Genomic DNA, 12,249 nt, shown 5'->3' on the forward strand with positions numbered 1-12,249 from the left:
ACACATACACTGTTTTACGGTCATTGTTTTTTTGCTGGACCAGAAGGAGATGAGCAGTGATGCCAGTAGTTCCCGGCTGAGCCCACCTGCCAAGCGGCCCCACAGGCAGATGACCCCGGAGCCCAGCTCTAGCGACACGTCCCCCTCGCCCCAGACCAAAGGCCAGAGGGTTAGCTGGGACATTCCCACCTACCGCACCAGGTCAGCTTGCTAATTGTCATTTTGGGGGATCTCTGGGAGAAATTTTGAAATGAGCCCAATATTGTAATGTTTAGTAGTCTATCGGTGTAACAAGCCTAAAATCAAATCTTGTCTTTGTTCTCTTTTAGGTTGTCATCTCGCATCATGCAAAACGGGCACGGTAATATTACACTGCATTAATCTCAAAGATATTACTGCAAATGAATCCCTTATTTCATATCTTTTTTTTTTTTTGCGGTAGGCCACATGGGGCACCGGAAGGAGGAATTGGGCCAGGGTGACCACTCACGCATGAACGGCCACGTGGAGCTGAAGAGGAGCTGCCGTGTCAGGAAGAGCCAGTTTGCACACCTCAACCAGAGCCTGCTGTTTGACCAGCTGGTCAACAGGTGAGCAGCCGGGCACCATTGGCACCTCCGAGAATGTCCCTCATACTAGTTTTAGGTACATCACTGTTGTTTGGTCAATGCGCAGCACCGCTGAGGCCGTCCTCCAGGAGATGGACAACATTAGCAGCATCAGGCAGAACCGCGAGGTGGAGCGCCTCCGAATGTGGACCAGAGACACCGAGGAGGTCTGGGGGGGAAAATAAACAACCTTTCCACTGAAGTTCCACGACAAACACTTGCTCTTTTTCTTTCAGGAAAACATGGACATGTACTCTCGGGTGAAGCGAAGGAAGTCCATGCGCCGCAATACGTTCAGCCTGCCCGCGCACCACAAAGCCATGAGTAAAACCCAGGAGGAAGAGGAGGAAGAGGGTACAGAAGGTGAGTTCCCGATTGATGCAGGCAGCACTTTATGAATCAGCTGAATCACGGCGGGTAAATGCTTGAAAACCCGCAGAATCTCACGGGGAGGAAGAGGAGGAGGACGCCGAAGACGAGGACGACGAAGGGGATGAAGTGGAAGAAGCGGGTGAAGGGAACGACAGGCCGTATAACCTGAGACAGCGCAAGACCGTGCAAAGATACGAGGCGCCTCCGATCGGTACCCAACACACTTTCCGTTGTCTTCTTCGGCAAAGGCGAGCGGCCACCACACATATTGTTTCATGTCCTTCAGAACCGGTCAACAGGAAGCAAAGCAACCCTACGCTCTTTGACACCCACAGATCGCCAGCAAGAAGAAGCCATATACGGTCAGTAGTGCGAAATGCGACGCTGCAAACACAACTTAACCATTTGTTGGTTTTCTTTTCAGGGTAAAAAAACACGCCATTCATAGCAGCGACACAACCTCGTCCTCGGATGAGGAGCGCTTTGAGAGAAGGAAAAGCAAGAGCATGGCTCGGGCCAGGAACAGGTATTCAAATAAGTCATGATGGGGACCCTCCTAATGTTCAGTATTCATTCACTTCAATATTGGAGGTCTTATTTTTGGTGGATGGTCCACTGTCAATTTGATCGACACGGACCGTCTATCTTGCAGATGTTTGCCCATGAACTTGACAGTGGAGGACCTGGCGAGCGGCGTCCTCCGCGATCGCACAAAGGTGGGGGCCAGCCTGGCTGACGTGGACCCCATGAACCTCGACACCTCGGTGAGTCGGGTCGTCTCCCGCACGAGACTGCTTTGATATCTTTTCATTGTCCTTAAAATGGCATCCTCTCCATCAGGTGAGATTCGATCAAGTTGGCGGCCTCGGGAATCACATCCAGTCCTTGAAGGAGATGGTGGTGTTCCCACTTCTTTACCCGGAGGTCTTTGAGAAGTTCAAGATCCAACCTCCGAGGTCAGCTGACACGTGGTTGTAAATTGCTGTGTGCTCTAGCGGAACATACTGATTGATGTCTTGTGTCTGCAGGGGGTGCTTATTTTACGGCCCGCCGGGGACAGGAAAGACGCTGGTGGCCCGGGCCCTGGCCAACGAGTGCGGTCAGGGCGAACGCAAGGTTTCCTTCTTCATGCGCAAAGGCGCCGACTGCCTCAGCAAGTGGGTCGGCGAATCGGAGCGACAGTTACGCCTCCTCTTTGACCAGGTGAGTCACATTTGTTAATAATCTTCAAAGTGAGAATTGGTGATTCTAAAAGTTTGATTTTTTTCCTGTCAAGGCTTACATGATGAGGCCGTCCATTATCTTCTTTGATGAGATCGATGGATTGGCTCCGGTTCGGTCCAGTCGGCAAGACCAGATACACAGGTTAAACAACATTATGGTGTTTCTTTACAGAAATCGAAAGACAACCCGTGGCTGGTTTTAAACACTGCGCAAAGTGACATTGATTTTTTGTCTGTTTTGCTCAAGCAATCACAAATGTTTTTTTTTCCACCCACCTCTAGTCAGAGAGATATATAAGCAAACTATGAATGTACTACATATTAAATATATATTTAAGAAAATGGACTAGACACTAGAAACTGAGGTGTAAATCCAGCCCTGCCATGAATTTTTTTTCTTTCATATTGTTTTTATTTTTTGCTCTCTAATTACTGAACCACACTTTTGTTTTTCTAAAGTTCCATAGTGTCCACTCTCTTGGCCTTGATGGACGGACTGGACAGCCGCGGTGAGATAGTGGTCATCGGTGCTACCAACAGACTTGACTCTATTGACCCGGCGCTGCGGAGGCCTGGCCGTTTTGACCGGGAGTTTCTATTCAACCTCCCTGACAAGACGGTGAGAGAAAGATTTCTTCTGTATGTTAAATAGGCTGGAATTTTAACATAACTCATGAGATACATCAAAAGATTTCATCTCATTGGATTTAAGAATATCTTGTGAAATTTCAGCCAACCTAATGAGATTTCAACAGGTAGCACTTTGCATTAGTCTATACCAAAGAAGTAGTTCTCAATTTTCCCAGTTTAAACATTGCAGACGGTTGCACCAGTAAGCGTGTAACCATTTTAAAAACATGGCTCTCGTGCAAATAAAGAGCCCTGTGGACACATTCAGAATCAGTTCGACCGCCGGAATCACACAATATTACAAAACCTAGGCCAAGTTAGACTCTCCAAACCTCAAAGTCTGATGAAAGACGATGAAAAGCCTTATGCTGACAATAGGGAGCACTCTTCTCCTTGACGTCTGCCTATCAAAGCCGAGCCGTCCGCGGGTGATGCAACAGACTCACTTTGGCGGCGGCGAGACTCACCTCCGATCCTTTTGCTGCTTTCGGTTTGGAAACGAGCTGGAGCATAGCGTGTTCCCCTTGTGATGAAACTCTGCCGTTTTGCCATTCATTCATTTATCCCGGTGTATGCCACCGGGATATCATGCCAGCAAACTCACTCTTGGCTCCTGAAATTAAATATCACACCGGCATGGAAATGTTAACTTGAAGTCATCTATTTTATTTTTCTACAGGCCAGAAAGCACATCGTGCAGATCCACACACGGGACTGGAACCCCAAATTGTCTGAGCCATTTGTAGATGAACTTGCGGAAAAATGTGTTGGTAAGAAAAAGTCAATGATGTAACTTTTTCTTTTGTACCCTAGAAAATGATAGAAATAATTGTTCATGTTTACTGAACAGTCTGGACAGAGCTTTCTTGTCACGATTAGAATAATTATGAACAATCTGTGTGTTCCCGTTCCAGGCTACTGCGGCGCCGACATCAAAGCACTTTGCACAGAGGCGGTGCTGGTTGCCCTTCGCCGCCGCTACCCGCAGATCTACGGCAGCAGCGTCAAACTAAAGCTGGACGTGGCCTCCGTCGTGCTAGGGCCCGCCGACTTCTGTCGGGCCATGAGGGCTATCGTGCCGGCCTCCCAGAGGGCCCTGGCTCCTCCGGGGCGAGCACTGTCGCCCATCCTCAGGCCCCTGCTGGCAGGCGCTTTTTCTTTGGTGCTCAAAGCTCTCCATAGAGTCTTCCCTCACTCTCAGTGTGCCGACAGGGACGCGCAGGGTAGGGAGATTTTTGACAATAAATCCTTTTTTTAATAAAAAAAATAAAAATAAAGCTATAATCGTGTCTAGAATTAAAATGTTCTGATTTTAACTTTGCTTCCGTATCTGCCGTGTAGTGGGCCGCGACAATCAACTCCTCGAAGAGGATGTATACAGCGACGACAACAACGAAGATAACGCCACTTCTATTTACGAAGTCCAGCCTGCCTTGTGCCCCATCAGTCCTTCGGCATCATCTCACTCCGCCATGCGCAGACCCTTTATTCATTGCTCTTTGTGAGTACCACAAGAGCACCACCTGCCCCATCTCAACGATCTTCTGATTGACAGCCCTGATTAACGAAAAGGGGTCTTTTCCTTCTGGCAGTTCGCCCCACCAGCAACCCACAGCATACCGGCCCCGTCTGCTCCTGGCCGGCTCCCCGGGTTCGGGACAGAGTTCCCACTTGGCCCCTGCCTTGCTGCACTACCTGGACAAGCTGCCAGTGCACCGCCTGGACTTGCCCACCCTCTACTCCACAAGCGCCAAGACGCCGGAGGAGTCCTGTGCTCAGGTAACACCAAAACACACACAAAGACTTTGGAATCCTTGATCATCTTTGAACCATAATTTCAGGTTTTCCGCGAGGCTTGCCGTAGCGTCCCCAGCGTGGTATTTGTCCCGCACATCTCAGAGTGGTGGGAGACGGTGAGCGACACGCTAAAGAGCACCTTCCTGTCCCTGCTGCTGGATGTGCCCTCCTTCTGCCCCGTCCTCATCCTCGGCACCGCCGAGACAACCCACTCGCGGCTTTCCGAAGAGGTGAGAACACGGCCAGATATGCCCGGCGATAACAAATGCCGCCCAATGTCTCGACGAGGCGTGTCGTTACATTTTTAGTTAATGCTCTGTTTTTGACTCCTCCACCATTTTTAAACTACAATAGCGCAGCATTACTCACGATGACATTCAGAAGCTTACGTTCCGTATTAATCAAGATATCATTGAAGTCACGCCAGTAGAACAGATGTTAAATTACACACCATCATGCATTATTCACCTCCTCCATGTGTCCGCACCCTCTAGACTTTATCATCATGAGCACTAGCCGGCGTCATCACTCACTTTCCTCCGGCTGCAACATCATTCCCCTCAAATTTACCCCCATTTTGCCTTCGTTTTTTAAAATGATTACCCACTCCAGTCCGGGGACAGATTCCAAAAAGACTGAGAGGCGATTCAAACATGTCAAGATAACAGAAAGGATTAATGTGAAACAGAGAGAAGAGGAAGAAGCAGCTCTGTCAGCACAATCGCTTCCTGGAGGGTGCTGCCTTCAACTCACAAGCACAGAAGCAGCCAATTGAAATGCAACTGTTGGGATTGTGTTGTCTTTAAAAATGCTGAATATCTTTTTTTATTTTAGGTGAAAAGTATGTTCCAGACAGCCTATGGGGAGGTGGTCACGCTGCAGCCTCCGGGCGAAAGAGATCGGAGGAGCTTCTTTTCTGACCTGCTCCTGGTCCAAGCGGCCAGAGCTCCGCCACGCCTCAGGAATAAAGGTACATTCCACAGACATTAATATTGGGACACCCAATTGTTTGAATTAGGAATCATTCCCATAGTAAATCAGCATCAGTAAGTAAATACTGACTGAGCCCTGCCTCCTGTCACCCACAGGAAATTAATTAAAACGTTATGGACATTGGCTCTAGAGGGCAGTGTTGGTCTGCACGTGTGTTTTTCCCCTCCCTCCTCAAACCTAAATTATGTAGATTCAGCTCCAAGCAAAGAAGCGACACATTGAGCCAAATATCTGCTGTAGGCCTCATTCATATTCTGTTTGCATATGTGAGAGCTAAATATTTGGCCCACGGTGTATTACGTGGCTGGTAGATATGCACGGATGAGAATGTTTCCTGGGTTAAAATTGCCTTCTCGCTGTGCCGCTGTGCGCCCCCATCACATCATCATCCCCAGCGTTAATCTGTCTTCTGCCACTGCCCCGCTCCTTCATTCAAGCCTAATACGGTTGTTGATACAAGGTTGGGGTCTTCTGCCCCAGTCTCCGGGGGTCCGACTTCTAGCAGGAAAAAAAATCGGCGGGAAGCCAACCGGCTTGCGAGTGCTGGAGCTATTATCCCTAATTAGAATCAGGGAACGCTCGTGATGGAGGAGAGGTGAGGAGCCGCAGGGGCTTCCTAAGCATGTCTCATCTGCCTACAGATGGAGCCTGAGCAGCGGACATTGGCTTTTCCTTACTTGGCTTCATCATTCTAAGCTTTGACATCATTTATTTCAGGGGTGTGCAAACTTTTTTTTGCTTAGAGTTTTAAGACGGATGGATGGATTTGATCATTCGTAGATGAGGTGGAAAAAGATCCCTTAGTGAGCATGACTTCTAATTATTATTTCTTATTGAGGAATATTTTTAATTCATTTTAAAAATACATAAAATCACCATTCACATTTTTAACTCACTGGGCTGGATGTTCACTTCATCAAGCCTAGCTTTACTCTGGAAAGATGTTTAGCATTTTTACCTTTTGTCCCTGGTAGAGCGGTGCGAGGAGGTGCTGCCGGTGGCCGAGGCCCCGGGCCCCAGTGTGCTGTCCGCCGAGGAGCAGCGTCGCCTGGCTGAGCAAGAGGAAAACACGCTACGGGAGCTCCGGCTTTTTCTCAGGGATGTGACCAACCGCTTGGCCACCGACAAACGCTTCAATATCTTCAGCAAGCCTGTCGACATCGAGGAGGTGAGGACAAAAAACAAAACCAAAGGATTATTATTCTCAATTTTCTTCCTCCCACAATCTGACTATATCGTGCATCCGTAAGGTGTCAGATTACCTGGAGGTGATCGGACAGCCCATGGACCTGTCCACCGTCATGACCAAGATTGACAAGCACCAGTACTTGACGGCCAAGGACTTTCTGGTGGACATCGATCTCATCTGCAGCAATGCGCTGGAGTATAATCCCGACAAGGATCCCGGAGGTGAGACAAACTACGAAGGCACGTATAAAGACACACACACCCGTAATCTGTTCACTCTGATGGTTTGTTTCTGGAGTTATTTTGCGCTCCATTAGTGATTGAGCGAATAAAAACAGAAAAATGGGGTTTAAAAAAAAAAAAAAATCTAATGATTTATTAAGTGGGCCTACAGGCGCGGTAATTACAAAAGCTCCTAGCGCCTTTTTGCACATGTCGGAAATTCAGATGAAGAAAGTCACTTCCCCGCTTCCCCGTTTGCCGTGTAGAATGTGGAAGGCTTGCATATGCATGAAAATTTAATCTCGTCTCTTGTCTCACAGCTAGAATTGATTCGCACCCCCCCAACCCCTTTTCTTTCGGTCTTGAGCGCCCAGAACTACACAGAGGATAAATGTATGCACAAACATTGAAAGAGGCCCGTTGTTTGCTAACATTCATTCGTATTTTGTGTACGCTGGTGAAAAATGTCCATGCAGGCTTAAAGGGAACATTAGTGACAGCGGCGGAACAAAATGATATGAATTGAAAGCAGCGTACAGCACAAGTAACTATTTTTAATTCTCGCTTTGCCCACGATGCTTAATGGGAAGCGCTTTTCTGCCGGGCCGAATGAATAAATTAGGCTATAGTGTGCCGTCAATTGTCCGCATGCACGGGTATCTAACAACGCTACACTAAAAGGGATAAAATGCAATTAGACGGTTTAAACCAAGACCTTATGTGCACTGAGGTTCTGTTTGTTTCAAAACAAAAATAACACAACACCTCGGCGCATGAACGAGAAAGGAGAGTTGGCTGTTTTTTGGTTTCGGGATAGCAGCTGGCTGTTAACCGGCTAACTGTTAGCCGGTCTGCTTGTTGAGTGCCCCTAAGCGTCACTTTTAGCCGTTGAATTAGTTTATGAATGTGCTTGTTACGTGTTCATTTTGCTTCGTTCATTAAAGCGATTGGCTGCGCGCTGGCGGCTGTCTAAGTTGTAATGCTTGTGGAGGGATTACAATTTGTTCTAACTAGCGGTGTTAGGTGGAATTAAATTAGCAAGATATGGTTACTTTGTAAACACGCAGTTCTGTGCACAACTTCTGTTTTGAATATGATTTTACAGTAAACTGCGGCATTGGAATATAGTCGCCTCCAAAAATTGACATTTTAAAAGCAATTGTCCAATTGAAGGCGAATGTGTCACTAATGCATCAACATAAAGAAGCTTTTTTTTTTTTTTACCATCAAGCAAATTAGAAGTGCTGGTAAATAGTAATAGAAAGAGACTTGACGCAGATGAGCTCCCAGCAGGGCAGCTGTCATTAGAAGCCTCTGAAAGGCCTTTTTTGTGATGTTCACATGCGTACACACACACACACACGCACGCACGCACGCACACACACTGCCTCCATCACCATTACGCAGCCGTCGTCCAATTAGACAAATGCTGGCAGATTGCGAGCCCTCCACCACCTCTTCCTACCTCCGCCTGGCTGTAATGAGAGCAGCCTGTTTACAGTGGATACGCTTTTAGCCTCACTCTTCAGCCCGTCCTTTCAGTCACACAAAATGAGGGATTAATGATGCCCGGGGACATCAGAGAGACATGGTGTGGTGGAGAACACATTACTACTTTTTTAGCCCAAACACAGGATGTCAAATAATAAATTGTTGTTTTTCCAGTAAATAAAGTTTAGTAGTTTGAACATGAAGTTACTTGTGTTTGTAGTACATTCAATGAAAAACAGGTTGAACATGATTTGGGTTTTTTTTTTGTTTTTTTTTTTGGAGGAGCTGGATGTGATTTATGGCGTTTCGCGGCAGTGCTCCGTCGATCAGATTAGTGTACAAAACGTGGAGATGCATGTTTTACTCTCTGTTTTGCAGACAAGGTGATCAGGCACCGAGCGTGTAGCCTCAAGGACACAGCGCACGCTATCTTCTCCTCGGAGCTCGACCCAGAATTTGATCGCATGTGCGAGGACATCAAGGAGGCACGTAGGAAGAAGGGTGAGAAACTTGACGTGTACTTTTTATGCCAGTAAATTCAAAGACATACTTGCTAGTAAATTTAGATTCTCTGCGGTTTTGACTTACAGTGCATCCGGAAAGTATTCCCAGTGCTTTTCCCCTCCAAATTGCCAAAAGATAGGTGTGCCACAATCAAAATTTTTCCGGAACACATGACTCCAAGGCGTCCACTGTTTATGCTTCGGCAGCAGATTTGGTTACGATTAGGCGCAATCAAGCAGATGTTAAATGATACATGCAAGTTTTTTTTTTTTTTAATGTATCCCGTCAAATATTAAAGCGGCGAGGCGTGTAATCGTATGCAAATATTCCAGTTGACGATTGCCCCTGTAGGAATTGGCTAATTAGCATGCCCGCCTAAAGTAAGTGCAATAGAACACTGAGTCTCCCGCTTAACAATGTTTATATCTGCTCGTCACAAAGTGAACATATTTAAACTTTGAAATCATCTTAGGGTGCCCTCTCCAAATTAGTGTACATTTACAATAGTGCGCCACGAATATTGTTCGAGCCGATGGTCAGCAAAAGAATCGTAGCGCTTTTAAATATTTCATGCTTCAGTCAAAGTTTTTTTATAACGCTATCAATTAGCCGAGTCGTTTGCATGACACCCGGGTTGTAGCGAACTCCTGGCGGCACGCCTGGGACTTGAGAAGATGGTAAAATAAATGTGAGAAATGAAAATGTTATTCAGAGGGCTTCAATGGACCGACTCCACCTCAGTTTTTAGTGTGCCCTAACACTGAAGCTGACAACGAAAAAAAAAAAAAAAAAAAAAGACTAAGCTGATGTTTAAAATATTACCACCAAAGTTAAAATTGTTAATATCACAAAAGATATGTGGGATAAATAGGAATGTAGAAAACAGGAAGTTCTCCATTTTGGTTTGAAGCTGCCATTTCGAGGTCAATTTGCCCAGAATGAGTCTCCTCTTCCCATTTCCCTCTGCTGATTGATACTAATGTAATGCCACTCCTCTGCATAAAGACCAATATAGGCGTATAGTGTACTTCCTAACCTAATCTTCCGTTGTGATCTGCAGACCAGCAGACGCCAACTCAGCCTGCAGCAACAACAGCAACAGCAGTGGCTGAAGCATCACCACCAGCAACAGCATCACCATCAAAAGCAGCAGCAACTACTCCGAGCGCTCCCGGAAACAGGAAGAGTCACGTTGCCGCCGAACAGCAGAGCAAGGCCAGCACTCAGGGCGAGGCCACCGACAATAAAGCATGCTGTGAGTACCGCAAGACACACAACGCCGAAATAGTTTGTATTCCCTGCCATACAATAGATGGCAAGTGTAAAGAAATGATTATTGTTGGAACGTGACACAAAGGTAAGTCACTTTGCCCTAATTGAGTGTTCTAAATCTTTTGGAGTCATTGTCTTTAAAAAAGTAAAGAAAACAATCTCTTTCATTGTTTTAAATTTAATCCATGCTATGCGATTAGTAACGCCGACCTGGCAACAGACAGCAGAGTAAAACAAAGGGAATACAAATACATAAACTGCACAAATACACAGGCAAGAAATTAAACCCCCCCCTTCCAAAATCCTTGCGCCTCTTAACAAGAAGTCAGATGTGTCACACGATTACAGCCCACCAGATGTATACGACACACACAGTAACACAACACACTGTGGGGAGTCGACGCTAGTGAGCAGCCTCATTAGCGGGGTCCTCCCCTCTCTTAACCACTCGGAACATGACCACACCGCGGGGCCATTACATGACCAGCTGTGGCAAATAGCAGGTGTGAGGCAAACTAATGGGGATGTCACCTCAACCGCCTCAACCGCTCGCATGTTAAGTCACAAAATGCCCGCCAGGCTTCTTACAGTACGCGCTCAAGTTTCCTCTGTAGTCCTCGTATCCAACACGGGGTGGTGCTTGTTTTCCATGAGCAGCGTCCCTATAGTGAACGTTATCTATCTTGTGCTTTAAATCAAGCCAGGTCCGAATCCTTCACATGTGCATTTTTATTAACGACGGGATGGATGTAGTACAGGAAAACGACGCGATATTGATTCTTACGTGGACGGTAAGTTTTGTATGAAGGAGTTAATTCCGAAGCATGTCGTGCAGAGTCATTACTAAAACCCTCTGTTGAAAGCGTCAATTAATTAGGCTAAGTCGGGTGATTAATTTGTGACATCGGCATCCTGTTCTCACCTGGAACTTCTCAGTGGGGCAGCTATTAGTCTAATTGATCAGTGATTGTGCCTAATGACATGACAGGCTAAAAAGTGCAGCCGGTAAAATTCGGCACAAAAGAAGTCTCGCACCGGTCTGCTTTTTTTATGCTTTGTTTTTCTCAGCGCTATTAAATGGTGTTTAAATTCAACCGACAAAGCCATGACAGAAAAGACGACGAGGTGTCTGCTATTTTGGACCACACCAGCTAATTTTAGGGTCATTTTGACCATTTCCTGGCAGCCCATTGATTTTTTTTTTTTTTTGTAGCCATTTCAAAGGTGCGGGTTTATTACGAATCTAAGCCTGCAGTTATCTCTGCACTCGACACGATATATTTATTTATTTATTTATTTGCTTTTGTTTTCAATCCACTGCTCCCTCTTCTCGCCAAGTGCCGCGACTGGCCCGCGCCATTCTGATATAACAAGCGGCGCGATGATGAGGGCCACTTAATATTTACACAAACACTTTTTTGAAGGCTTAATATATTTGCAAAGCGGGCGTGAAAAACACTCGCGTTGGCTGGACAAACCTGGTTGCCATGGATAGATGCGTGGGAAGACCTTGAATGGACGGAATATGTTTGCCGTGCTTCTGCTTTCCACTAGCTCGCTCACACCAAAGGTGGGAGCAACACCCCATCCCCCCCCCCCCGCCCTTCCGCCCCCATCCTTCCTCCCCCACAGGACCATTAGCAAGGCCCCAGCTCGAGGTTCATGTGTGGTGCATCACCACAAGGATCAAGTTCATTGCAAGTGCCATCCTTTCATTTATAATTAAATCTTCACTTTCCTTTTTCGGATGGCACTTGCGTGTTCACCCCTCCCACCTAGTGTCCCCTTCTCTATTGATTGCCACTTTCAATATTCACATCTGATGATTTTTTTTTTTTTTATGTCCCTTTGTTTTTTTACCATCACAATGCATCCCTTTCACACAAGTACCGTCTGCTTGCAAAAGAGAAGAATAATGATGATGCCGGCTCTGCATAATGCGTCCTCTG

The 12,249-nt window shown here is 46.5% G+C and overlaps 1 protein-coding gene across 4 annotated transcripts in view; it reads left to right on the plus strand.

Moving 5' to 3' along the window:
• The window catches only part of atad2b (ATPase family AAA domain containing 2B), a 28,551-nt gene that overhangs the window by 1,653 nt on the left and 14,649 nt on the right, over positions 1–12,249 (plus strand). For 2 of the 4 annotated variants that reach the window (XM_085936861.1, XM_085936864.1), the window contains exons 2-24: positions 44–201; positions 330–361; positions 443–590; positions 676–775; positions 845–971; positions 1,048–1,191; positions 1,267–1,342; positions 1,405–1,506; positions 1,633–1,744; positions 1,821–1,936; positions 2,009–2,183; positions 2,257–2,345; positions 2,663–2,822; positions 3,513–3,603; positions 3,748–4,056; positions 4,175–4,334; positions 4,426–4,612; positions 4,675–4,860; positions 5,465–5,600; positions 6,598–6,791; positions 6,874–7,051; positions 8,903–9,025; positions 10,089–10,283. In XM_085936861.1, the coding sequence (XP_085792987.1) occupies positions 44–201; positions 330–361; positions 443–590; positions 676–775; positions 845–971; positions 1,048–1,191; positions 1,267–1,342; positions 1,405–1,506; positions 1,633–1,744; positions 1,821–1,936; positions 2,009–2,183; positions 2,257–2,345; positions 2,663–2,822; positions 3,513–3,603; positions 3,748–4,056; positions 4,175–4,334; positions 4,426–4,612; positions 4,675–4,860; positions 5,465–5,600; positions 6,598–6,791; positions 6,874–7,051; positions 8,903–9,025; positions 10,089–10,283 (3,298 nt within the window). The remainder of the gene's footprint in view (positions 1–43; positions 202–329; positions 362–442; positions 591–675; positions 776–844; positions 972–1,047; positions 1,192–1,266; positions 1,343–1,404; positions 1,507–1,632; positions 1,745–1,820; positions 1,937–2,008; positions 2,184–2,256; positions 2,346–2,662; positions 2,823–3,512; positions 3,604–3,747; positions 4,057–4,174; positions 4,335–4,425; positions 4,613–4,674; positions 4,861–5,464; positions 5,601–6,597; positions 6,792–6,873; positions 7,052–8,902; positions 9,026–10,088; positions 10,284–12,249) is intronic. The other 2 variants (XM_085936862.1, XM_085936863.1) reach the window with 2 other exon arrangements.

Source organism: Syngnathus leptorhynchus, chromosome 18 (assembly GCF_054491065.1).
Source record: "Syngnathus leptorhynchus isolate UIUO chromosome 18, UIUO_Slep, whole genome shotgun sequence".
Lineage (NCBI taxonomy): Eukaryota > Metazoa > Chordata > Actinopteri > Syngnathiformes > Syngnathidae > Syngnathus > Syngnathus leptorhynchus.